This window comes from Heteronotia binoei, chromosome 12 (genome assembly GCF_032191835.1).
Source record: "Heteronotia binoei isolate CCM8104 ecotype False Entrance Well chromosome 12, APGP_CSIRO_Hbin_v1, whole genome shotgun sequence".
Lineage (NCBI taxonomy): Eukaryota > Metazoa > Chordata > Lepidosauria > Squamata > Gekkonidae > Heteronotia > Heteronotia binoei.
The window spans coordinates 72,144,923-72,172,837 of record NC_083234.1 but is presented as its reverse complement, the minus strand read 5'-3'; the positions used below and the strand labels follow the sequence as shown (position 1 = coordinate 72,172,837).

The following is a 27,915-nucleotide window of genomic DNA, read 5'->3' as shown; positions in this document are numbered from 1 at the left end:
AGGAGGGGGGAGAAAAGAGAAAGTTTTTAGCGTTTTCACATGGGCGGAAACTTTTACTTTTTGGGGAAAAATAAATCTTTGCGCTGCTTTTCCCATTAAAACTGCCCAAAGCGGTGGACGGTGGTAAAAATATCAGCATTTCCCGCCACCTGTTAATGATGGCAAGACACGCACTGAATAAAGCACTTTCAGCCCATCTTCAGTTCACTTTGCAGCTGGTTTTTACTGTGTGGAACGGCGAAATCCGTTTGCAAACGATGGCTAAAGTGGATTGGAAGTCCATTATTCAGCATGTGTGAAAGTATCCAGTCCACTTCGATGCGGTGACTGAGGCATCTAGTGTACGGAGGGAGTAACAACAGCCCTGCTGGATCAGGCCGATGGTCCAACTTGTCCAGCATCCTTTTTCTAGTCCTGGCCAGCCAGATGTTTCCAGGAAGCCCCACTGAATGCGATGTGAAGGCAACTGTCTTGTCATGTTAGCTTGATTCCAGCGTCAGTTATTCTGAGGTATTCTGCCTCTGTACATGCAAGTTCCATTTTGCTGTCTGGGCTAACAGCCATTGGTCCTCCAGTCTGATGCCTTTTCGGTGCTGTGTATACCAGTGGCCACATCCCAAAGCAGTGAATTCCATAAGTTAATGATCTCTAGATCTTATCTAGAAATGAATTCCATTTTGGTCCAGGTTATACATTCAATGGAATCCATGGTGGTGGGAAAATCTGCCCATTCATGCTGTTTGCACAGAAGGGAAAACTCCCTGCACACAGAAACTAACTTTTCAGTGAAGAGGGTTGTAATATTAGCCCCCGCCCCGCCCGATGTAGCCAATCCTCATGGAGCTTACGGTAGGCCCTGTACTAAGAGCCTGGGGCGGGGCTAATAAGCAAAGGAGTTCCTGCTACAAAAAAAAGCCCTGGTTGTGAGGATAAAACGAAGGGGAGGAGAAAAAGATAAGTTCCTTTGGGACCTCATTGGGGGAAAGGTGGAGTATAAATGAAGTCAGGAAGAAATAAAATTACAATCAATTTTATACTTCATTTATACTCCACCTTTCCCCCAATGAGGTCCCAAAGGAGCTTATCTTTTTCTCCTCCCCTTCGTTTTATCCTCACAACCAGGGGTTTTTTTGTAGCAGGAATTCCTTTGCATATTAGCCCCCCCCATATAAGCTCTTGGAGGATTGGCTACATCAAGGGGGTGTGGCCTAATATGCAAAGGAGTCCCTGCTACAAAAAAAGCCCTGCTCGCAACAACTCTGTGAGTGGCGGCCAAATGTGTGTGTCTGTTCCCAAGTCATCTCGAAAGCTTCCATGTCAGAGTGAAGATTCAAACCTGGTAGTCCATAACCCCTATACCACTCTGGTTTTCCTACCCTATTATGCTGTCTTGTATCCTTCCAGTATGTTCAAGAGCCACTCCTATCAGAGAAACACACCTGAGGGCGGCATTAAACTTCACTGAGCGCCGTACATATATGAACATATGAAGCTGCCTTATACTGAATCAGACCCTTGGTCCATCAAAGTCAGTATTGTCTTCTCAGACTGGCAGCGGCTCTCCAGGGTCTCAAGCTGAGGTTTTTCACACCTATTTGCCTGGACCCTTTTTTGGAGATGCCGGGGATTGAACCTGGGACCTTCTGCTTCCCAAGCAAATGCTCTACCACTGAGCCACCGTCCCTCCCCTAATGTTTCCTTCCTTCTGCCCCTGCCCCCCAATGCAGCGACAAACCAACTGCCGTAGCAGGATAACAAGCCCCTGTTTATAATGGACTAGCTTGCCCTCCTCCATATGTGCCAGGGAACAAACCTAACAATTCCTGTTTACTGTTCTGCTGATTTCAGCATTAAATTCTGCATTCCAAAAAAAAAAAAAAATTCAATCTCTTTGCTTAACAGTAACCAAATACCTCTGCCAGCAACTAAAACATCTGATTTGATTTTCAGTGTTGCAATCGGAACAGCTGTGCAGGAAGGACTGTCTAGCCTAGTTTCGCATGTTTGCAGAACTCTATCGCCGCAGAAAATGGTTTGGAATTTATGGAAACTCTTTCTTTATGAAGCTATTTCCAGTTTTGTCGAGAATATGCAGCAGTCTAGATTTTTAAAATAACTATGATAACATAATGAAGTATAAAGGTCTGGTGCGAACATAATACTTTTGTTGAGTCCGACTCTTTGCGACCCCATGGACAAAGTCACGCCAGGCCCACCTGTCTTCCACCACTAAATATGGACGTAAGACTAACTTTCTGCAAACTGTAGTTTGCAGATTTGAGTCCCGTCTTGGAAATCTGCGCTCCTTTCCTCCTCCACCGCACAGATTTCCCCATCTTCTTTTGCCAGCTTTTGCCATGGCTTCGCACAGCGTCCATGCTGAAGTTAGCCAGGGTTCCCATCGTAACTCAGGGCTTGCAAACTGTAGCTAGCTTTTGGCGTTTGCAATATAAAGCTAAACCATTGTGAGAGCTGAGAAGGAAACTGGACTCTCAGTTTGCAGACCACAATTTACAGGCAACTGGTTGGATTTAGGCAGCAAGACCAACACATTTAACGCCATCTGATTTATTTCTTCATTTCATCTGATAACTCCTGGCAGAAACCAGAGCCTTCTCAGATAATATTTAGTGTGGTCATTATGCTGTCACTTAAAATATTGTATGAAGCCTTTCAGCTGGAACTTTTTGAAGTGAATCTTTGCATGTGCATTTGTTGCTTATATCCCTCCTTTCTTCCCAGTCAAGGCTTAAAGCAGTTTTCAGAACATCCTCCTCCCCTCCTCCATTTTTTTTCACAATACCCCTGGGAGATGGGCTGGGCTGAGAGTTTGTGACAGGCCCAGAGTCACCCAGCAAACTTCCATGACAGAAGTGTGGATTTGAACCTGAGCCACCCAAGGTCCTAGTTCACCCTTCTGTCCTGTACACCACACTGGCTCTCATCTTACCTTTACATATAGCCAAGTGTTTTGTCCTTGGGACAAAGCAGCACTCCAAAGCAGCTTTGTCCTTGACACTTTTTGGTGGAGACTGTTGGTTGAAATATGTTTGGAGGAGTATTGTAGGAGCCTATTGGACAGGGCCTGTGTCGTCATCAGCAGGCTTTTTTTTTTAGGCCAAGTGTTTCCCATCTTTGGTGACTTGAGAAAAGGAATACTTAAGTATATAGATAGTAGCGAAAATTGCAAGGCTCATACCCAGGGTGTCAACTAAGTCTAACTGTAAATAATTTTTATATTCTTTTGCGCCACAGTCACAACATCAGCAATATTTGCATGCACGCATCATCCTGAGGGTTTTCCCCTTTTCCCGAAAGCAACAGTCACCTGCCATCTTTCGGCAAATCTTCCTGCACGGCCTTCAGCTTCCCTAATCGAATCTGTGATGCTGCTATAATTGTACATAAGCAGAAGCTGCCAAAGTGTTTGAAGCCAGCCTTTCAAAGATGGCTTATTTTTGCTCTTCCTGTTCAGAGCTATAAGCATTTCTGCAGCTGTTAGCATATTCCTCTCTGTCTCTGTCTCTCTGTCTCTGTCTCTCTCTCTCTCTCAGTGTCTAGTATTGAAAGAATAGGAGAGGACTTGCACAAAGTAAAGAAGAAAGGGGAAGAGAAAAGTCTGCTTTAAGAGCCAGAGATTTGGGATTGAGAGGGTGGGGTTTTTTTCTGTGCTCACAGTTGTTTTGTATATCTAATTGTGCTTTTTTATACATATTTATTAAAACTTCTTCCTTGGGTTTTGGTTTCTCTCCGTTCCGTCGATGGCAGTAGGACTTCGAAGTGCTGTGTCGTGCTGATTCATGCCTCTGTGTATAAATTGGATGAATCACCCCTCTACAATCACAAACCTCTTAAAATCCGACTGCTGAAAATAGACGCGGAAGGTGGCAGCAGCCACAGCTAATTTGTACTTTAAAACTGAGGGTTGGTTGAGCTCCTGTTGAAGGTCCCAGATTTTTTCTCTGGCATCCCTTGTTAAGAGGATCTGGTTGAGCAAGAAAAGTTTCTGGTTGCATTCTTGGGGAGACAGTGGCAGCCGGAGGAGCCAGTATTGGACTGAGTGGCACATAATCAGATTCAGTGAGTGGTGTCTTTTCACAAAAACATTTTTGCTCTCTGAATTTCCAGACATTTAGTGGGCTTGTTTGGACAGCAGATTCCACTATCCCCTGTTATATATGAACTTATTTGTCTAGCCCAGGGGTGGCCAAACTGCAGTTTGGGAGTCACATGTGGCTCTTTCACACATATTGTGTGGCTCTTGAAGCCCCCACTGCCCTGTCGGCTGGCTTGGAGGAGGCACTTGTCTCTTTAAATCATTCTCCAAGCAAAGCCAGACAGAGGCTTGGAGAATGCATTTAAAGTTAAAGTTGCTTTCTTTCCACTCCTTCCTTCCTTCCTTCCTTCCTTCCTTCCTTCCTTCCTTCCTTCCTTCCTTCCTTCCTTCCTTCCTTCCTTCCTTCCTTCCTTCCTTCCTTCCTTCCTTCCTTCCTCTGATGTTCATGTCTTGCAGCTTTCAAACATCTGATGCTTACTCTACATTACTCTTACATTAAGCAAGCTCGGTCATCCCTACTCTTACATTAAGCAAGCTTGGCCATTTGTGACTTAAGGTGACTTACAAGCCAAAATTTAAAAACATTCTAGCTTGGATGTGGTACATTGTTCTGTATGCACTTATCTCTGGGTGCTGTGGAGGCAGCCCTCTGCCATAGAGTGTGATTCCTCTGACACCAAGTCCTTTCATTTACCAAAAGTTATCAAGGAGTCTCAAAGTGCCTATTGCAAGGGGACCTCCTGCACAGCATCTCAATCAGTGGTGTGGCCTCATTTGGAATACTGTGTACAATTCTGGTCACCGCATCTCAAAAAAGATATTATAGCATTGGAAAAAGTGCATAAAAGGGCAACTGGAATGATTAAAGGGTTGGAACACTTTCCCTATGAAGAAAGGTTAAAACGCTTGGGGCTCTTTAGCTTGGAGAAACATCGACTACGGGATGACTTGATAGACGTTTATGCATGGGATGGAGAAGGCAGAGAAATAAGTACTTTTCTCCTTTTCTCATACTATGAGAATGCATGGACATTCAATGAAACTGCTGAGCAGTCAGGTTAGTACTTCTTCACCCAAAGGGTGACTAACATGTGGAATTAACTGCCACAGGAGGTGGTGGCAGCTACAAGCATAGCCAGCTTCAAGAGGGATTGGATGAACATATGGAGCAGAGGTCCCTCAGTGGCTATTAGCCACAGCGTATTGTTGGACTGCTCTGTCTGGGGGCAGTGATGCTCTGCATTCTTGGTGCTTGGGGGGGCACAGTGGGAGGGCTTCTAGTAGTCCTGGCCCTACCAGTGGACCTCCTGATGGCACTTGGGTTTTTTGACCACTGAGTGTAGGACTGGATGGGCCATTGGCCTGATCCAACATAGCTTCTCTTATGTTCTTATGGTCTAACCGTTGGGATGTGATCTCCACAGGGCTGTCTTTGCAGACAATCCAGAATCTTCAGGTCAGAATGAGTTGGCTCAGCCTTTTCTGAGGCCACTGAGATTGTTTTATACCAATTAAATTTAAGGTACTTGTTTTGTCCTTTGAGGCTCAAAACAGCCTGGTTCTGGTTTGGGATGTCTGAGGAAGCACCTTCTCCCACATCTCCTGCCCTCAACCTGAGATTGGATTTGATTCTGCAGATTTGGTCTCCCAGGAGGAGGAGGAGATGATGATGATGATGATACCAGATTTATATCCCGCCCTATACTTTGAATCTCAGAGCGGTCACAATCTCCTCTTTACCTTTCTCCAACACCACCACACAGACACCCTGTGAGCAGGTGGGGCAGAGAGAGCTCTTGCAGCAGCTGCCCTTTGAAGGACAACTCCTACGAGAGCTATGGCTAACCCAAGGCCATTCCAGCAGCTGCAAATGGAGGAGTGGGGACTCAAACCCGGTTAAGTACACAAACTCTTATCTGGGAGAACCGGGTTTGATTCCCCACTCCTCCACTTGCACCTTCTAGCATGGCCTTGGGTCAGCCATAGCTCTGGCAGAGGTTGTCCTTGAAAGGGCAGCTGCTGTGAGAGCCCTCTCCAGCCCCACCCACCTCACAGGGTGTCTGTTGTGGGGAAGGAAGGTAAAGGAGATTGTGAGCTGCCCTGAGACTTTTCTGAGTGGAGGGCGGGATATAAATCCAATATCTTCTTCTTAGAATTAAAAGCAACATGTAAGTGGTAAAATAATGCACAGTTGTGATGCCACCACAGAGAAGTCCCTGCCTCTTGTGAAATTTTGTGCCCAACGACAGAAGGCTCTAGAGTGAGGCCTCCCCCGCCCCTGCCAAATTCTTAAAGAACAGGAAGGTAGCGCTGTTTCTGCAGACAGGCACGATGTGAAGAAAGTTGCCTTGAACTCTCGGTTTCTGTGTTGGAAAGATAACTGGTCATTTTTCCAAAATAAATCCATGTAACTGGGGTTTCTTACTCCCCCTACCACCACAACCCAGGTTGTTACCGTCTGACTTTTCTTACAGAATGTCTTCTGAAATTGCTCGAGTATTCTTGCCTGACTTCTAATCTCCCCTCTCCTTTGCTGCAGAAGTTCCGCGGTGCAGACCCTCAGGAAGTGCGGTGCAGAGCCACTGTCTTGCAGACGGAATTGGAGAATTTTGTGCACTCCAACGTGAGAACTGTCCAGCGAGCCAAAAAAGGTCAGCAGCTTGTTCCGTCTGACTTTAAGACATCAGAATTGCTCATTGTTAGGCAATATGGAAGAAAGCCATTAAAACTTTGTAGCAGCAAGTGTGACGGGGCAGCGCAGATATAATTCTGTCTCCTTCCTAGCTGGTTTAAGATATCAAAGCCAGCATTCCTGAAGATCACCCCTCCTCCTTACTCCTCCCCTCCCAGAAGTAAATTCCCCTCCACTGCTGTAAATACATTTGATGGAGACCTTGAATGTCATAGGTATAAATCAATTAAGAGATTGCACAAATTGTGGGTTTTATGCACTGCGTCCTGGAATTTATACTGCTTTTCGTAAGTTTTTAGGGTTTGCTGATCGTAAGAAGGAGCAGCTGCAGAGCGGAGAATCCAGTTCTGTTCAGCAGCTCTTGGGCAACAGAGTTCTGCAGCATTTCCCGTACACATTGCCGTTGCACTCATAAAGGCTAGAATACACACTCATAATGGGTGTGTATCCCGCCCCTCCAAAGCTGCATTCTATAGCTTGCACTTTTTCTCTACTCTTGAAGAACTGTGGCATTCACAGTAAGCTGTGAGTACTGGGAGTAAGAACATAAGAGAAGCCATGTTGGATCAGGCCAGTGGCCCATCCAGTCCAACACTCTGGGTCACACAGTGGCTAAAAAACCCAAAAACAAACAGGTGCCATCAGGAAGTCCATCAGTGGGACCAGGACACTGGAAGCCCTCAAACTGTGCCCCCCACCCACCAAGCACCAAAAATACAGAGCATCGCTTGCCCCAGACAGTGGCTAATAGCCACTGATGGATCTCTGCTCTATATGTTTATCCAGTCCCCTCTTGAAGCTTCTATGCTTGTAGCCGCCGCCACCTCCTGTGGCAGTGAATAAGGAAAGTGAGTAAGCTGATGCAAAAAAAAAAAAGCAGTTCTGTGTTTTGCAGAAGGTACCCGTATGCAGGGAATAAAATCTGGAACCTGAACCAAAAACTTCTGCACTTCCCCCCCCCACCCCCCGTTAGCTTTTTGCACAACGCAGTCCTTTTCGGCTCCCCCCCCCCCCCGCCCAGCTGCTTCACGCTCCACAATCTGCATATGCAGAATTTTCGCTGCCGGCTGTCCCACCCCCCTCACTTCTCTTCTCTTCCTCCTTGGCCCAAGCCGGAGACGGTGAATAATTAATGCGTGGCGGCTGCTTCTCTCTCTTGCTCTTTGCCGCCCTCCTCCTTCATTCTTTGACCTCAGTGGTGTCGATACCAGCGCTGGATCACAGGCGCTGTCCGCCAAGAGGATTGGCATCTTTTTACCTAGCCAACCCTGCACTCAGATCTTTTCAAAAACGGAAGCTCAGCTGGGGAAGCTGAGCCACTTGGGACTTCTTAGGGGGAAACGGTGATTCTTCACGCCAGGGGAAGCTGATTTGGGGTTTCTCAGCAAGAAGAGCAGCAGCAAAGAAGCATCCCTTGAAAACAGCTCACCTGCGGTTACCAATCTGATCCTGCTCTGTTCGGCCTTGGGCAGGGCTTTTTTTGTAGCAGGAACTCCTTTGCATATTAGGCCACGCACCCCTGATGTAGCCAATCCTCCTGGAGCTTCCAGTAGGCCCTGTACTGAGAGCCCTGTAAGGAATTCTAGCAGGACCTCCTTTGCATATTAGGCCACACACCCCTGATGTAGCCAATCCTCCTGGAGCTTCCAGTAGGCCCTGTACTGAGAGCCCTGTAAGGAATTCTAGCAGGACCTCCTTTGCATATTAGGCCACACACCCCTGATGTAGCCAATCCTCCTGGAGCTTCCAGTAGGCCCTGCACTAAGAGCCCTGTAAGGAATTCTAGCAGGACCTCCTTTGCATATTAGGCCACGCACCCCTGATGTAGCCAATCCTCCTGGAGCTTCCAGTAGGCCCTGTACTAAGAGCCCTGTAAGGAATTCTAGCAGGACCTCCTTTGCATATTAGGCCACGCACCCCTGATGTAGCCAATCCTCCTGGAGCTTCCAGTAGGCCCTGTACTAAGAGCCCTGTAAGGAATTCTAGCAGGACCTCCTTTGCATATTAGGCCACGCACCCCTGATGTAGCCAATCCTCCTGGAGCTTCCAGTAGGCCCTGCACTAAGAGCCCTGTAAGGAATTCTAGCAGGACCTCCTTTGCATATTAGGCCACGCACCCCTGATGTAGCCAATCCTCCTGGAGCTTCCAGTAGGCCCTGTACTAAGAGCCCTGTAAGGAATTCTAGCAGGACCTCCTTTGCATATTAGGCCACACACCCCTGATGTAGCCAATTCTCCTGGAGCTTCCAGTAGGCCCTGTACTAAGAGCCCTGTAAGGAATTCTAGCAGGACCTCCTTTGCATATTAGGCCACGCACCCCTGATGTAGCCAATCCTCCTGGAGCTTCCAGTAGGCCCTGTACTAAGAGCCCTGTAAACTTTTTGAGGATTGGCTGCATCAGGGGTATGTGGCCTAATATGCAAAGGAGTTCCTGCTACATAAAAAGCCCTGGTTGGGAGATTGTGGGAGCAGGGCTGGATTAATAATTAGGCCAAGTAGGAAGTGGCCTATGGCCCCGGGCCAGCTCCCACCCCCGCCCCCAATTTCCCCCCTGCTTGCAGCCTTCCCAACCTGCATGTGCAGCCAGCCACTCTTTGCCCGACTTGCCTGGTGTGGCTGCTGCTTGTGTCATTGGGACCTTTCCCTCCCACTCCTCATTTTCTTAAGGGCAGAGGATTTACCTGCTACAAGCAGGCCAACGGCAAGCCTACATGTGTACCCAAAGACCATAGGTGAACATGGCATTTGCAAAATCAAGGCAGGGTTTTAGCCTTTTCTGCTGTTACCCATGAGGGCTAGAAATCCACAGAAGACTGGAGAGGAAACAATAAGTTTAGGCTATCAACTGCTACCAATTAAGAGGGTGCCAGGTGCCAGTGGCCAAGAGCCCCCTGTGTGGTGAAGTTAGTTCTGAGTCTGTGACTCAGCACCTGACAGCATCAAATAGAACCGTCAGAAAGGTCGGTCCCTTGCCATTTTTTCCCTCTCCACTTTCCAGACACTCTCTAAAAAATGGATGATGTGAAATGAGAAGAGGTGTTGCGCAGCCCTCTCCTTCGTTACTCCCTCATTGATTGGGAAATGGAGCTCGCTTTGCTCGGCAAACAGAGCTTTGATGGATTCCCAGGGTCCTTCCAGCAACTGATCTCGCTAAAATGACATTTTTATTACTGTTCGTAAACCCCAATCTCCTGCCACCGCTGAGAGATTAGGCTTAAGCTGTGGGCAAACTTGCCGGTCTAGTGCCTCAGCAAGGAAGGGCAAAAGAGGCTGAGGGGTTTTTCCCCCCCTCAGATTTTGATGGAGTCAAGGGACGAGGGTGAGGCGGCGGGAGGCTGAGCTGAGGGCAGGGCCTGAGGGAGAGAAACGAGAGAGATGGAATGAGAGGCCTGACTGGATTTCTTGGGTACCTCAAAACCAGCGCTAGTATTCCTATGAGAGTCCTCTGACACGAATAAGAACCAAGGACCTTGAGGGAAGAGGGCTTCGACACTGTTATATGTGAAGATTCTGGGTCGTGGCGCTACTTTGGCCCCTGCAGCAGCCATTCCTAGAGAGGCCAACAAGCCCTAAAGCAGGAGCACAAGAGAGAGAGAGTGTGTATATTGAAAATGTTGATATTCTGTCCTTCTGAGACTCGGTGTGGTGTGGTGGTGCTCTTGTGGGACTAGAACTGGGGGGACCTGGGTTCAGCTGTGCGTTCTGCCATTCTGTGGGTGACTTTGGTCCAGTTGCCCTCTCTCAGCCTAACCTAACTCACCCAATCGTTGTGAAGGTTAAAGTGGGCAAGGGAGAACGATGCAGCACCTCAAAAGAAAGGCGGGCTAAGAATGTGCGTGACGCGATTCCCTCAGAGCAGAGTTAAAATTGAGGCCAAAAAGATCTAATTGTCTGCTGGATGGATGACTGAGAGGGGGGCAGATTTTCTCTGCTGGACTCCCTGTTGTTGCCTCATCAACGCCAGGGGGAAAAAGACAATTCTTAGCCACTCTGTGTCACACAGCGACCAAAAGAACCCAGGTACAATCAGGAGGTCCACCAATGGGGCCAGGACACTAGAAGCCCTCCCACTGTTGCCCCCACCCCCAAGGAACAAGAATACAGAGTATCAGAATTCCATCTATACCCTGTGGCTAATAGTCACTGATGGACCTCTGCTCCATATGTTTATCCAACCACCTCTTGAAGCCATCTGTGATAAAATTGTGGAAGCTGGGTTTTCAGGTAGCCAGCTCGAGGTTGACTCAGCCTTCTATCCTTCCGAGGTCGGTAAAATGAGTCCCCAACTTGCTGGGGGGAAAGCATAGATGACTGGGGAAGGCAATGGCAAACAACCCCATAAAAAAATCTGCCGTGAAAATGTTGTGAAAGCAACGTCAACCCAGAGTTGGAAACGACTGGTACTTGCACAGGGGACTTTTCCTTTCCTTTCCTTATAAGATTCACCATTGAAACTATCAGCATCATTTAAAAAAAGAAATTAACCTGACTTTAATAGTAGGTGGCATCAAGATCCAGTTTGGTGTAGGGGTTAAGTACACGAACTCTTATCTGGGAGAACTGGGTTTGATTCCCCACTCCTCCACTTGCAGCTGCTGGAATGGCCTTGGGTCAGCCATAACTCTGGCAGAGGTTGTCCTTGAAAGGGCAACTGCTGTGAGAGCCCTCTCAGCCCCATCCACCTCACAGGGTGTCTGTTGTGGGGGAGGGAGATAAAGGAGACCATGAGCCACTCTGAGATTCGGAGTGGAGGGCGGGATATAAATCCAATATCATCTTCTTCTATAGATGTGCCAAATATATGCAGATTTAGTGGGTGGATGAATCAGCTTCAGCTCATACTGACTGGCAATCCTTGCTGTGCAGGTCTGCATGCACCCTCAATGATATTAAACCTAGGTGTGTGCCTCATCGGTGACCTGGGGTTCTTTTGGTGTATGTGGAAGGCTCTCTGTGCATGCTCCAAGGCATTATGTCTTGTCTTTGTCGAGCTAAGCCCCAGCTGTAAGTTGGGGTGTCCGACAAGGACAGGCATTTTATCTCCTGTGCAGAGGAAATCCTCAGTGACTGCTTCTCCTTTTTCCTCCCCCTTCTCTCTCCAGCTTTGCAGTCCTTCATCCGGTCATACGCAACATACCCAGCCAGCCTCAAGCACATTTTTCACATCAAGTTGCTCCATTTGGGCCACGTGGCAAAGAGCTTTGGGCTCCGGGATGCCCCCAGGAATCTCAACACCTCCACTGTCCCAAAGCAGGGGAAGAACCAAAGAAAGAAAAGGTAGGCAGTTTCGCCTTCCAGCTTGCGACTGAGCTCCACTCAGTATGGTAGTTCTCAAAGCACAGATGCGTCTTTCAGGGGCCCTTCTTCTCATACTAGCCTCCTTGTCCTCTCCCTGTCCCTGCCCTCCCTGTCCAAGAGCCAGTTTGGTGTAGTGGGTAAGTGCATGGACTCTAATCTGGGAGAACCGAGTTTGATTCCCCACTCCTCCACTTGCAGCTGCTGGAATGGCCTTGGGTCAGCCATAGCTCTCGCAGGAGTTGTCCTTGAAAGGGCAGCTTCTGGGTGAGCTCTCTCGGCCCCACCTACCTCACAGGGTGTCTGTTGTGGGGAGGGGGGGGGAGTAAAGGAGATTGTGACTGCTCTAAGACTCTCAGAGCATAGGGCAGGATATAAATCCAATATCATCGTCATCTTCTTTTCTCTTATGGAGGTGGTTTTCATCAGGTTCCTTTCCTCACCCAAAGAATATTTGTGGGCTAAGAGCATTAATCATCTTTCCTCCCCTGAAGGTGGGGCTTTTTTAAAGCTCTCTAAGCCAGTGGCTGTCGCCATGACTTGTGGAAATTAGTTTCATATGTTATCAAAGCATTGCATCATATTCTCAAACGTGGACCTGTTCTCCTCCAGTTTTGTTGAGGGACCCCCGCACAATTCCAGTTGTGGGAAGAAGAATTGCAGATTTATACCCACCCTTCTCTCTGAATCAGAGACTCAGAGCGGCTTACAATCTCCTGTATCTTCTTCCCCCACAACAGACACCCTGTGAGGTGGGTGAGGCTGAGAGGGCTCTTACAGCAGCTGCTCTTTCAAGGACAACTACTACGAGAGCTATGGCTAACTCAAGGTCATTCCAGCAGGTGCAAGTGGAGGAGTGGGGAATCAAACCCGGTTCTCCCAGATAAGAGTCCATGCACTTCACCACTACACCAAACTGACTCTCATGGCTGCCCTCTCTCCATCTATCACACCTAATTGTAGAAATCTTCACCGTGTCCCTCATATCCAACAATTCTTTTTCTTTCCCAAGTGAAAAACCATCCAAAATATCAACCTTTCAACATTTGATCCTTTAAAGCCATCATACTACTGGTGTTGTTTTTTTTAAATTCAGTTGTCGGTGGATTTTATTTATTGTCTTCTTTAAAACAAACAAACCTGGTTTTAAGTTTTATGAATCTGCTTCTTTCTGTGTGTATAAGCTGCTAGCTTCTGCCCAACAAAACAAAAAAGTGTGCTTTGGTAATCTATTTATTTTTTTTGGCGGGGGGGGGGGGTCCAAATAGACCCTAAAACAGAGGTCACAGGCATTACGAAATTTGTGGGTTGGTAAAATGAGTACTCAGCTTGGTGGGGGGAAAGCGTAGATGACTGGGGAAGGCAATGGCAAACCACCCCATAAAAAGTCTGCCGTGAAAACGTTGTGAGAGCAACGTCACCCCAGAGTCGGAAATGACTGGTGCCTGCACGGGGGGCTACCTTTACCTTTTTTCTTTTTTTTTAACTTGAGGATGCCCTCTGCAGCCAAAAAATAATCAGCCCTTTTTTAAGCATTTTCCTTTTCCAGTAAAGAAACGGAACTAACAATATAGGCGGTGGACAGAAAATATTATTTTGCGAATTTCACTCTATATGGTCATTGTGTTTTCCCATTTGTTGTGGTTAGGGGTACAAATGACCCCAGCATCCTTTGCAGTGTACACTGCAGTTTACTAAAATTGCAGAAGGGGGATGAAACACCATTGAGCAATTCATTTCATTAAGATTGAGGGATATGCAGATTAAAGAATTGCGGAAGGATGCAAGCAGTGTTCTTCCATCTTTCTGTGTTAGTTTTAGCCCTTGTTTTGTTCAAAGATAAGTCGTTTGGGGGGGGGGAGACAAAAAACCCCATTAAATAACTTTCTTCCTCTCTAACTTTCTCTTCTTCTCTTTGCAATTTCTCTCTTTACCCTCCCGTTTATGCGGCTCTTTCTTTCTCCACTTCTTTCTGGTTCTGATCCCCCCCTCCACACACACACAGATGTTTCGTTTCCTTGGGACTCTTTTCGTATGCTCAACCGTTGCCACATTCAGTCCGCAAGAACTGGTACAAAAATATTTTTAAAAAAAAATGAAAAGAGAAGTAGAATTGGGGGGAGGGGGGCATCGACGGTGGTGGGAGGGAAGTCGGCCGAGCAGCATTGTCCCCGCGTTGGGAATCCCTCGGGGAGAGGCTGTGCTTTTCGCTGCCTCCTGCTTCGGCTGACCCACACCAGCAGATGGGCAGCAGGACGGGAATGCCCTAGCGAGCAGGGGGATTTAGCGGGCTTTATTTAGTGAAGAATAGGCTGATTAGCTGATAAAGAGCATGTAAGATGGGACGGGGCCGGCTTTGATGTCTCCCGGGCCCAGCGGGGAGCAGGGTGGTGACTGACAGCACTGTGTCACCGGATTACAGCAGCCAGCAACAATGCGCCTCTCTGTTCCTGAGATGTTGTCACTCCTCTCTTAAGGCACCTCTCTTTATTATTATTAAGGGTCTGACTCCCTCCCCCCCCCCTCCCCAGTTATGGTGCAGGAAAGCTTACGATGCTCATAGAACAATGTTGCCGAAACTTCTGCTAGCCGAATTCGTTTAGAAAATTGTGATTTAAATATTCGAGAGACAGCTTCAGTGACTCTCCCCCCAGCGATGAGTCATGGATCTGGTTCAGCTTTTTTATTTGTTAGATTATTTTTTCCTCCCCGGGGAGCTCAAGGTGGTACACAGGACAATATTGTGCCATCCGGATGGCACACTATTGCCGCATGGACCTCACTGAACTCCCCGGGGAAGAAAAACGATCTAACAAATAAAGAAAGAGGTTGGACCAGATCCGTGCTCTGGACTTTGCTGAGTCCACTATCCGTACCCCCAGATTTAAAGTGGGGTTCTGGTTGGTCCTGTGTACGAATGGACCCTTCTGCGGGCCAGTCATGGGTTCAGTCCTTCAGGGGAAGTGGGGCAATGGGCACCCTCCCTTTCTCATGCCAAGTATGAAACGGTTCATCTGACTAGAGTTTCCAAAAGTGAAGCCATACAAGTTTGTTGCCAAAAGAATCAGATTATTAACCCTTTGTCATCCCGGTGGGTATAGAATGCCCAGCTGCAGTGCTTTCACTCCAGATCCTTGTTTTTTTCACTGTCAGGATTCCATCCTGCACAGTTCCAAGCAACTAGGACAGCCTCTGAGCACGCGCTGAGTGCTTTTCCTTCACTGGGTATTGAGCACCTGAATGTCAGCAATGAAAGTGAAGGCAGAAGATTGTCCAGGGCATGGCTTGTAGCTTCTGACCTTTGGCATTCCAGATTTTTTGCTCGCTTTATTTATTTATTTGACTTATGTCCCGCCTTCCCCGCCGAAGCAGGCTCAGCGCAACTTACCTATCAATAAAACGTTGCATAAAACCAATTAAAACAGATACAGACAATAATACATTAAAAACGTTAATACAGGTGCTATGATAGTATATTTAATGATGGCCTATCCATTTAGTCTCTAGTTTCATCTTCAACTATTGCATCCAGATGTTCTGTAAAAAATCATAGGATCAGGCATGTGCTTCAGGGTGGTCCAGATCACTTCATTCAGCGTTGCAGTCTCCGATCGCAGCTATCAAAGGCTTGGCGGAAGAGCACAGTCTTGCAAGCCCTGTGAAGTTTGATTGTGGCCATTGTGAAGTGCTGGTTTTTGACCTGTTGCTAAATTGTCTAGGGCCCGGAAGCGGTCAGTCCAAATCCAGAACCCAAACCATTCAGCTGGATCTGTCTCCTTTGTGGCAGAAGGCAAGGTAGAAGGCGAGCACAGTGAAGGCAGCCACAACAGGGAGAAAGCCTGACGCAGGCGCTTTCTGGAGAGTCGGTCTGGCCCAGGGGTGGCCAGACTTCAGCTCGAGAGCCACATGTGGCTCTTTCACACATATTATGTGGCTCTTGAAGCCTCCCCCACATCAGCCTCTTGAAGCCTCCCCCGCTGACATAGAGAAGACATTTCTCTCTTTAAGTCATTTTTCCAAGCTAAGCCAGCTGGTGGCTTGAAGAATGCATTTAAAGTTAAAGTTGCTTTCTTTTCACCTCCACCTCTCTCCCCCATCTATTTCCTTCCTTCCTTCCTGTCTTGCGGCTCTCAAACATCTGACATTTATACTATGTGGCTCTTACATTAAGCAAGTTTAGCCACCCTTGGTCTGGCCTGTTGCCTGGGCCGATGGCATTCAGGGCTCCAGTGCAAGAACTGCTGCAGGCTCCACCTTTAGTGGTAACTTCCCAAGGTGCAGTTAAGCTAAACCAAGGGCCATCAACATGGTACCTGTAGACACATGGTACCCCAACACCTTTCCTGGTGCCCACTGGGTGTTTCTAGAAAGTGGGTGGGGCTTCTGTCTAGCAGGGCATCTGATCAGCCATAGAAGATCTGATAGGCTGTGCACAGAGCTTTTCTTGTAGCAGAATCTCCTTTGCATATTAGGCCACACACCCCTGATCCTCCTGGAGCTTGCAGTAGGTAGGCTCTGTACTCCTCTTTCCCAGGGTATGTATGTATTTATGCATACTTTGATTTATATCCCGCCCTCCCCCAGAAGAGGGCTCAGGATCGCCACAACAGTCATATAATAAGAAACAATATAATAACAATAACAACATACCTCCAATAAATAACGCCATAGGACTCGGATTGCAGAACTAGAAAAACAGCACAACCAAAAAACTGCCTAAGGCGCAGCATCCAGTAATGCAGAAAGCGAGTTACAAAGGGAGGAGACAGTGCAGTAAAAGGAAAGTTATCCAGACAATACACATGGCTATAAACCAGCAGTGGAATTCTAGCAGGAGTTCCTTTGCATATTAGGCTACACACCCCAATGTAGCCAATCCTCCAAGGACGCAAGCTCTTGGAGGATTGGCTACACCAGGGGTGTGTGGCCTAATATGCAAAGGAGCTCCTGCTAGAATTCCACCCCTGCTATAAAATAAATCAGTGCAGAAGTGATCTGCTGAGCTGTTCCGTTGTACAACAGTTTCCGGTGCATTGATACAAATGCCCTTCAGAATGTTTCTGTTTTGTGCATTCTGTGAACCGGCAAAAGCATGGGGAGCCTTCCTGACCACCTTGGGGCAGACTGTTCCCCTGTGCGGCAGCAACCACAGAGAATGCTTGTGAATGGGCAGTTGCCAGTCTTTCCCATTTGCAGGCTGACATCCTCAAATGAGCAAAGCTGTCACAGTGGAGTGCAGCAGGAGAGATGATCCTCCAAAAATGTGGGGCCGAGGCTGTGAAGGGCTTTGTAGCGACGTCATCCAGAGTCGGAAATGACTGGTGCTTGCACAGGGGACCTTTACCCTTTTAGGTGACAACCAAAACCTTGAGTTGAACAGCATCACTGATTGGTAACCAGTGTTGCATCTACAGAAAGATTGTGAGAAGGCCTCATTTTGGGCAGGAGCTCACAGGAGCAGAGCTCCGGAACCTCTTAAATTTTATTGTGCTCTTTCTTTCTTAACCCCCCCCCCCCCGCCCCCCACAATACTTACTTCCGGGTCCATCATTTCAACCCCCTGGAGAATTTTGCTGAATTCTTAAGATCTCACAAACTTTCTAATATTTTCCCCCACAAAAAACGGGGAAATAACCGAAACATCTAAAGCAGACAGAGAGAAATCTCCCTCATGCTGCTGAGGCCACATAGGAGAAAGTAATTTTAAAAGTATGATGGACGTAAGGTTTTATGATGGCCATTATAATTCAAGAAGCATTTTAAGGTAGATGCTGAGCTGATATAATTTAGTGTACCTTCTGGTGTGATGTCAGGGGTGTGTGGCCTATGCAAATGAGTTAGACTAATGACTTGTGCTATTGAGCTCCAGCACCTCTTTTCCTACTAAATGACCCCTGAGTGTGAGAATGATTGGCCTAGCACCAGCTAATATCCGGATTGTGGCCTTCTGTACCAAGTGGAGTTTCCTAGTTCTTCTCTCCCCAATAGTACAATCCTGAAACCATATCAGTGAAGTCTTAGAACAGGGGTGGCCAAACTTGCTTAATGTAAGAGCCACATGGAATATGTTTGAAAGCTGCAAGACACGCACATCAAATGTTTGAGAGCAGGAAGGAAGGAAGGAAGGCAGGCAAATAGATGGGGGAGGTAGAGGTGGAAAGAAAGCAACTTTAACTTGAAATGTGTTCTCCAAGCCGTCAGCTGGCTTGGCTTGGAGAAGTGGTTTAAAGAGACAAATGCCTTCTCCAAGCTGGCCAATGGAGTGGTGGGGGCTTCAAGAGCCACACAGTATGTGTGAAAGGGCCATGTGTGACTCCTGAGCCACAGTTTGGCCACTGCTGTCTTAGAAGCTGGCTAGGGGGCAGGTAAATTTTCCAAGGGCTGAAGGAGGAGCTTCAGTACCTCTGTGTAGCTGCCTCCCCCAAGCAAAATCCTGAATAATGATCCATAATAGCAGGATTGCTGAATAAATCATGCAAAACCAAAGGGAAACATGCATATTATCTGCATGTTTTACAATGGGCTGCACAATTCCGCTTGTCTTAGCAGAGAGCAGCTTGGGCTGCCTTCCTGCAGAACTCTGAGGGCTTTTTCACTGAACCGAATGTCTGTGGCTCTGCCAAGGCTGGCTTTCCAGCGGCGGGGGTCATGGGCACGTGAAGCTACTTTATGCCAGATCATATCCTGGGCCCACCAAGGCCTGCCTTGTCTTCTCAGGCTGGCAGCCACTCTCCAGAGTCTCAGGGAGAGGTCTGTCGTGTTACCTCCCACCTGATCCTTCTAACGGGAGATGCCAGGGTTGAGAACATAAGAGAAGCCATGTTGGATCAGGCCAGTGGCCCATCCAGTCCAACACTCTGTGTCGCACGGGACAAAAAACCCAAGTGCCATCAGGAGGTCCATCAGTGGGGCCAGGACACTAGAAGCCCACCCACTGTTGTCCCCCTCTAGCACCAAGAATATAGAGCATCACTTGCCCCAGACAGAGACTTCCAACAATACTCTGTGGCTAATAGCCACTGATGGATCTCTGCTCCATATGTTTATCCAATCTCCTCTTGAAGCTGTCTGTGCTTGTAGCTGCCACCACTTTCTGTGGCAGTGAATTCCATGTGTTAATCACCCTTTGGGTGAAGAAGTACTTCCTTTTATCTGTTCTAACCCGACTGCTGAGCTATTTCATTGAGTGTCCACGAGTTCTTGTATTGTGAGAAAGGGCTACAAGAACTCATGGACACTCAATGAAATTGCTCAGCAGTTGGAGCTGAGCCTTCTGCATGCCAAGCAAATGCTCTACCACTGAGCCACAATCCAGTTGGATATTGTAACTCTGCATGCAAAAGGATCTGGGAGGGAAAAGGTTAAGAGAATTCTCTCGCACTGGGGTACCCTCGGCACTGGGATGCATCTCATTGGTTAGATGTTGAGCTGCTTTGGCCTTTGCTTGCTTTCTGTATTTCATCTTGGTGAGCCAGTTTGATGTAGTGGTTAAGAGCAGTGGACTCTTCTCTAGAGAACTGTTTGATTCTCCACACCTCCACATTTATTGATTGATTGATTGATTGATTGAATTTATATCCCACTCTCCCCGCCGAAGCAGGCTCAGGACAGCTCACAACACATAGCCTACAATAAAGACATTTACATTAAAAGCATTAAACAGTTTAAAATAATTTGGTGCTAATTTTGATACAGATTTAAGATGGCGTTCAGTGATCTCAAGCATCCATTGGATCTAGCGTCTCAGCGGGGGTGGTCAGCATTTCAGTTTAAACGCTAACTGAAACTAGAGAGCCAGTTTGGTGTAGTGGTTAAGTGTGCGGGCTCTTATCTGGGAGAACCGGGTTTGATTCCCCACTCCTTCACTTGCAGCTGCTGGAATGGCCTTGGGTCAGTCATAGCTCTCACAGGAGTTGTCCTTCAAAGGGCAGCTTCTGTCAGAGCTCTCTCAGCCCTACCCAGTCTGGTGTAGTGGTTAAATGCATGGGCTCTAATCTGGGAGAATCGGGTTTGATTCCCCACTCCTCCACTTGCAGCTGCTGGAATGGCCTTGGGTCAGCCATAGCTCTGGCAGAGGTTGTCCTGAGAGCTCTCTCAGCCCCACCCACCTCACAGGGTGTTTGTTGTGGGGGAGGAAGGTAAAGGAGATTGTAAGCCGCTCTGAGACGCTGAGATTCAGAGTGGAGTGCGGGATATAAATCCAATATCTTCTTCTAAAAAAAAGTGTCGACTTACAAGCCTTGTGGAACTGGGCAAGGCCCCGCAAGGCTCTGACCTCCTCAGGTAGTTGGTTTCACCAATGAGGGGTGGCAATTGCATGCAGCTGCTGGGTGACCTTGGGCCAGTCACTGTTCCCTCAGAGGTCTCTCAGCCCCACCTACCTCACAAGGCGTCTGTTGTGGGGAAAGGAAAGGAAGGAGATTGCAAGCCTTTCAGAGACGCCAAATGAAAGGTGAGGTATACATCCAATCTCCTCCCCCTATCACCTCAGTTCTTCTCTCTTACCTGGGCTCAGAATCGTAGCAACTTAACCTTTCTGAAGTTGACCTCTTCACAATAAGTTAAAAGCACCTACATGAATACATCGTGTAAGGTGTTTTTATTCGAAGTAAAATTTCTTTCTCATTTATTCAAAAGCCTTTATTGGCATAGATCAGATTATAAATAGATAAACAGATACAGAAATAGCAAAAACAAACATACGCAGCTATACACTGGACAATCGATCCTTGATTACCAAACTCAAGAATAAAGGAACCTTTTCAGTTACTTCAGATGACAAATCGTTTAGAAGGCGGCAAACCTTTATGGCGCCTGAGCAGCCTGTCATATTGGACAAAATCGGATCCAGAAACCTAGGGCGTATAATATCATATAGGGGACAATAAAGAAGAACATGGGACAATGAGTCAACTTGTTTTAAATTACATATACAAAGCAGAGTGGAGTAGATAGTCATGCCCTTTCACAACGTTGGGGACATGCGTCTGTTTTGATGGGAACATTAGAACGGAAATTGCTGAAAAATTTCTTTCTCTTGCTATCACTGGAGTCAGATCACCTTTGTAATTTGTCGAACGACAGTTTCTCCTTAACCAGCAAAGGGTGGAGGATCGGGGATACTGCGTAAAGCTGCTGTGCTTCCAAGAAGATATTATGGTGTTTTTTCTTCCCATTTAACCCAATAGAGCTGCCTTTGAGGTTAGCTGCACAAGAAGAAGATATTGGATTTATATCCCGCCCTCCACCCTGAACTCAGGCTCACAATCTCCTTTATCTTCCTCCCCCACAACAGACACCCTGTGAGGTGGGTGGGGCTGAGAGAGCTCTTACAGCAGCTGCCCTTTCAAGGACAACCTCTGCCAGAGCTATGGCTGACTCAAGGCCATGCTAGCAGGTGCAAGTGGAGGAGTGGGGAATCAAACCGGTTCTCCCAGATAAGAGCCCACACGCTTAACCACTACACCAAACTGGTTCTCTACACCAAACAGGCTCTAAGTGGGACTATGACATCTTGCGATTTGGATGTTATGCCTCTCTTGATACACCCCAAGATGGCATTTGCCTTTGTCCCCATAAGTGTTACTTCTGAATCCAGAAACAAAGATCCATCCATCCTTTGGGTGCAACATGAAGCCATAGTTTAAGCTTCAAGAATAACAGAGCTGCCATAGAGTCCACCCTCCAGTGGTCATTTTCTCCAGGGGAACTGATTGCTGTAGTACAGAAGTCAATTGTAATTCTGGATCCCACCTAGAGACGACGATGACGACTGCAGATTTATACCCTGCCCGCCTCTCTGAATCAGAGATTCAGAGCGGCTCACAATCTCCTATATCTTCTCCCCCCACAACAGACACCCTGTGAGGTGGGTGGAGCTGAGAGGGCTCTCCACAGAAGCTGCACTTTCAAGGTCAACTCTGTGAGAGCTATGGCTGACCCAAGGCCATTCCAGCAGCTGCAAATGGAGGAGTGGGGAATCAAACCCAGTTCTCCCAGATAAGAGTCCATGCACTTAACTACTACACCAAACTGGTGTAGAAAAAAAGGGAGTCGAGGGGTGGACTTCCCAGCTGGCCAACTTTCTGGAGAACACCTTGAGAACTTTGTCTTTGAGAAAGGGAGAGAGAGCTGGGGCAGGGAGACAATGATCCGTCACTCCCTCCCCACCAGACCAGCCCCGGCAGGCGAAGCTGCAGCTGCAGCTCCGCCCGGCAAAGCCATCAGCTCATCAGGACGAGTCGGTCGGCTGCCAATTTCCTTGTGGCATTTACAGCTTCCTTCATATCACTTAATTAGCGGCAGGCAAAACTGGAGCCTTGCCCAGGGAGGGATTGCGGCTCTGGTGGAGACGGGCACTGCTTTTTAAAAAAAAATAAAAGGGGGAGGGGGAGCAGATGAGCCAAGCAGAGAGTCAAAAGTGGGGGGGGTGATAAAGACTCCGGCCTTCTCCTCCTCTGCCCCTGCTCTCTCCTGCTTTACCTTTAGCCTGGAGAGGAGGCAGCTGAGAAGTGATCTGATCACCATCTTCAAATACTTGAAGGGCTGTTATATAGAGGAGGGTGTGGAATTGTTTTCTGTGGCCCGGGAAGGTAGGACCAGAACCAACGGGTTGAAATTAAATCAAAAGAGTTTCCGGCTCAACATGAGGAACTTCCTGACCGTTAGAGCGGTTCCTCAGTGGAGCAGGCTTCTTCGGGAGGTGGTGGGCTCTCCTTCCTTGGAGGTTTTTAAGCGGTGGCTAGATGGCCATCTGACGGCTATGAAGATCCTGTGAATTTGGGGTAGGTATTTGTGGGTTTCCTGCATTGTACAGGGGGTTGGGCTAGTTGACCCTGGAGGTCCCTTCCAACTCTATGATTCTATGATTCTGCCTTTCCCTCTCAGGCTCCTTCTACGGGCCTGCTCCTCTTTTCCTTGCCCTTCTGTTTCCAGTCTTCCCAGCCCATGTTTCCCTGCTTCTTTCGTGGATCTGAACTACCACAGAGCACTGAGCCAAAAGGCCCGTGAGACAGACTGGCAGGTTGTGGCCATCTCTCGCAGAGATTTTGTCCCCTTAAATCAGGGGTGTCAAATGCATTTGTTATGAGGGCCAGATCTGACATAAATGAGACTTTGTCGGGCCAGGCCATGTCAGGTTGGGCCAGGCCATGTGTGTACCTATTTAAGATTTGCTCCTTGGGAGGACAGCTATGGCAAACCTGGGCAGTGTAATAAAAAGTAGAGACATCACCCTGCCAACAGAAGTCATATAGTCAAAGCGATGGTGTTCCCAGTAGTAATGTATGGCTGTGAGAGCTGGACCATAAGGAAGGCCAAGCGCAGAAGAATAGATGCTTTTGAGCTGTGGTGCTGGAGAAGACTATTGAGAGTCCCTTGGACTGCAAGAAGATCAAATCAGTCAGTCCTAAGGGATATCAACCCAGACTGCTCCCTGGAAAGTCAGATGCTGAAGCTCAAATACTTTGGCCACCAAATGAGAAGGGAGCACTCCCTGGAGAAGATCCTGATGCTGGGAAAGACAGAAGGCAAAAGAAGAAGGGGATGGCAAAAGAAGAGATGACTGGACAGCGTTACTGATGTAACTAACACGAATTTGAGCAGACTTCGGAGGGTGGTGGAAGACAGGAGGGCCTGGCGTGACTTTGTCCATGGGGTCGCAAAGAGTCAGACTCGACTGCGACTGAGCAACAACAAAAATCAGAAATATAAATTTTATAAAGAACACAAACACCATTTAAAAAAAAAATTAAAACATACTTAAAATGTTAGCATTTATTGGTATTAAAGATGCTTTCTTTGTATTTCTCTCATGGGATCCAGGGAACTGGGCAAAGGAAGCTCTGGCTCTTTCCTTCCCTCCCCAGGGGACCAGGAGGGGAAGGAGCCTCAGCCAATGGAGAAAATAGAGGTATTGTTCTGTAGCTCCTGTGCAATTGAGCAAGCCTTGTAAAGCAAGCTGTTATGCAGAAGGAAGCAAGATATAGGGAGAAGGAAGCAGATGACGGCTAGTTGCTTGGGGGCCTGATAGGAGCCCTCCGGGGGCCTGATTCGGCCCCCAAACTGCATGTTTGACACCTCTGCCTTAAATGGTAAATAGTTACTCAACACAGAGGTTGCCTCGGTCATCTACTTCACCTCTTCTCAGTTGTTTTCCTGACAAAGAATTTGGATTGATTCAGGATAGACTTTTTAAAAGCGTGCTTATAGGCTGTACACAAGTATAGCTGCAGGAAAGAGCAGGAAAAAGGAGACATAAGGAACCTAAAGGAGACATAAGGAACCTAAAGTCGTTACCGACGCATGGAGTGACATCACATCATGATGTTTTCTTGGCAGACTTTTTGTGGGGTGGTTTGCCGTCGCCTTCCTGGGGACTCATTTTACCAGCCTCAGAAGGATGGAAGGCTGAGTCAACCTTGAGCCGGCTTCCTGAACCCAGCTTTCACCAGGGTTCAGGGTTTGAACTCAGGTCGTGAGCAGAGCTTGGACTGCAGTATTGCAGCTTTACCACTCTGTGCCATGGGGCTCCTTATAAGGAGCCTACCCTGCCCCAGATAAAAGCTTTAGACACAACATCTGAAGAGTTCCAAATCTGCCCCCATTCCCCTCCCCCCAATTCCATGATCCAGGTTTTTAGACAGTTTGCATTTTCTTGGCTCTAGCTGTTGTTTGACTGAGCAGCTGATTTTGGGGATTACAAAATCTACATTTCTTCTGCTTGGATGGGAAAGCAACCAAGATATTTAGAATGTGATGTGGTAGGGAAGACTAGACATGGGTGGTGAGGAAGGAACTGTGCAGAAAGGGCACCCTTGCTGTCCATCATCTGTGGTTTTATGGGACCCTCTCCCTGCCCATAAGGGTCTGAAGCTTCCTCTGTGATCATTATAAGATCTTGAAACTTGAAAACAAGATAATTAAATTGAGTCTGTGCTGATTGGCCCATCCTGTGGATGTGTGCTGTTCCCATGCCCTTGGGTCTGTCTCTGCAGGCAGCCCTGATAGGGACTTGGTGGTGGTGGGTAGCGCCATCAAGTCACAGCCCACTTATGGTGACCCTGTAGGGCAGGGGGAGCCAAACTGTGGCTTGGGAGCCACATGTGGCTCTTTCGTAAATGTTGTGTGGCTCTCGAAGCCCCCACCGTCCCATCAGCCAGCTTGGAGGAGGTATTTGTCCCTTTAAATCACTTCAACAAGCCAAACCCGTTGGCAGCTTGGAGAATACATTTAAAGTTGCTTTCTTTCCACTTCCTTCCTTGCCTCCCTCCCTCCCTCAAACATCTGCTGTTCATGTCTTGCGGCCTTCAAATACCTGACATTTATTCTGTGTGGCTCTTATATTAAGCAAGTTTGACCACCCCTGACCTGGAGTGAAAACACTGTGGCAGACCATTCTACACCCTCAGGGATAACAAAGAGAATAACCTCCCTCCTCCCTCCCTCCCTCCCTCCCTGTCTTGCGGCTCTCAAACATCTGTTGTTTCTTCTATATGGCTCTTACTTTAAGCGAGCTTGGCCATCCCTGGTGTAGGGTTTTCAAGGCCAGAGAGGTGGTTTGCCATCGTAGCAACCCTGGTCTTCCTTGGTGGTCTCCCATCCGAGTGCTAACGAGGGCCGAACGTCCTGATCTGATGAGACCTGGCTAGCCTGGGCCACCCAGGTCAGGGAGAGAGACTTGCCATCCAGTTGCAGCTGACTCACAAGGGCCCCGTTGGGCTTTCAAGGCCAGGGGTGTTCCGAGGTGGTCTTGCTGATGCCCGCCTCTGCCTAGCAACCCTGGATTTTGTTGGTGATCTCCCATCCAGGTACAAACCAGGGCCGACCCTGCTTATCTTCCAAGATCTGGTTTGTTTTATTATATTTATATCTCGCCCTCCCCTGACGGGCTCAAGGCAGCTAACATCAATTAAAACAACATAAAATTACATTGTTGCAGTAAAGTCACAATAAATTATTAAAACATCTCAAACGTATACAATTTTAGTCCCTAGGTGGCCTTGTTATTACTTCTTGATTAGTACTGTTTCCTATGATGTTATTGGGTGTTATTGAGTGCCTTGCGTTTCCGTTTGGTTCGGGTTAGGATACTAATGCTGTGGGGGTGGTGAAGTGCTGGATGCCTCCATTAGATGTTAAAAGCCTGTTCTGAACAGTTCTGTCTTGCAGGCCCTGCAGAATTGGGGCAAGTCCCGCAGGGCCCTGATGTTCTCAAGGAGAGCATTCCAGAGGGTAGGGGCTGCCACCGAAAAGGCTCTTGCCCTGGCGGTGGGCAGCTGAACAGATGGGGCTATCCTGGACCATCCAGCTCAAGGAGATAGAGGCTCACCCTCATGCAACTAAGTGAGGGTTTGCTGAAACCTTGGCTAACAGGCCGTTGGCATGAAGGCCGCCCCCTGGTTCCTCTCTCGAAGGGTGTTGGTGCTTCTTCCCCAAATGGATGAGTCTTTCCAGAGGGGCTGTGCCTTTTCTCGTTCCTTCCTTGAGCAAGCATCGGTGTCAGCCAGTGACATGGTCGGGAGGACATCTGTTGGGTTGTCTAAAGGAGCCCGGCTCCGCTGATGAATGCCGTAGCCCTTTCCTCCACCCCCAACGTGCGTCAGCCACAGATGGCTCATTGGAGTCAACGGGCAGAAAAGCAGGTGTTGAGGTAGCATTAAGGCAGAGGTATCCCAGCCTGGCGGCTTGGCAATGCCAGCCTCCGGATGGGGCAGGCGGTTGGGAGGCGCCGTCAGATGAATGGACGGCCTGATCCAGTCTGAAAGGTTCCCTGACAAATGGCCGGCTCTCCTCCAGGGACGCACCAGGGATTCGAGGAATGCGCACCGCGTCTGTGGCGGCTTTTTGGCTTGGAGCAAAAGGGTGGGATCGGCTGAATCTCGCAAGATGGCAGAAAGTGGCTTGAGCTGGCCTCAAGGGCAGTTGCTTTGTCCCCCACGCCTGCAAATGAGACGCTCTGCTCTTCTCTCCTTTTATTTAAAGAAGAAAAGTTCTAGTCCTCCTGGAACTCTGGAGTATCTCTCAGAATCCTGCGAATACTGGATAGTTTTTAAAGGAGATTGCCTAGGCCAGGGGTGTCAAACATGTGGCCCAGGGGCTGAATCAGGCCCCCAAGCAACCGGCTCTTGCCTACTTCCTTCTCCCTCTCTCTTGTTTCCATCTGCATCTCAATTTGCTTTGCAAGGCTTGCTCAGTCTCACACAAGCTACAGAGCAAAACTTAAACTTTCTCCATTGGTTGAGGTTCCTCCCCTTCCTGGACCCTGGGGAGGGAGAGAAAGAGTCAGAGCTTCCTTTGCCCAGTTCCCTGGATCCCATGGGAGAAATGCAAAGAAAACACCTTTCAGACAAATGTTTTAAGCACGTTTTAAGTTTAAAAAAAAAAACTTTAGTCATGTTTATCTGTATCCTTTAAAAAAATTATATCTCTGCTACCCAGATCCTAGTCTGAAACTCTGACCACTATACCATGTGAGATTTCCAAAGAATCTGGTCCCTGCAAGTGATACAGTACAGGTGTCCCCAACTTTTTTGAATCTCTTGGGCACACTTGGAATTCTGAAATGTCATGGTGGATGCAGCAACAAAATGGCTGCCACAGCTTATCTTCTGTAGAACTGGGAAGAACTTTGTGCTGTGGTGGCTGTCAGACCCAGAGCCAAGGAAAAGACAAGTAGAGTTCAAGATCTTTATTTCAGCTTCATGGGCATACAGATGCGTTGTCAGAACTGACAACCCGCCAGTTCTCCCAACTTATAAACCTTTGCCCTGACCGTTATAATTCAAGCCAAAGCGCAGCAAGCTAAAGCGGGGGTTTTGTGCGGGGTTTCTATTAAGCTGTCATCACTACAGGTGCCGTTATCAGTTCTTGG

General features: G+C 47.9%; 1 protein-coding gene across 1 annotated transcript in view; it reads left to right on the top strand.

The window, feature by feature from the left end:
• The window catches only part of DDX31 (DEAD-box helicase 31), a 102,262-nt gene that overhangs the window by 68,035 nt on the left and 6,312 nt on the right, over positions 1-27,915 (top strand). The window contains exons 18-19 of the mRNA XM_060251394.1: positions 6,597-6,708; positions 11,852-12,026. Of these exons, the coding sequence (XP_060107377.1) occupies positions 6,597-6,708; positions 11,852-12,026 (287 nt within the window). The remainder of the gene's footprint in view (positions 1-6,596; positions 6,709-11,851; positions 12,027-27,915) is intronic.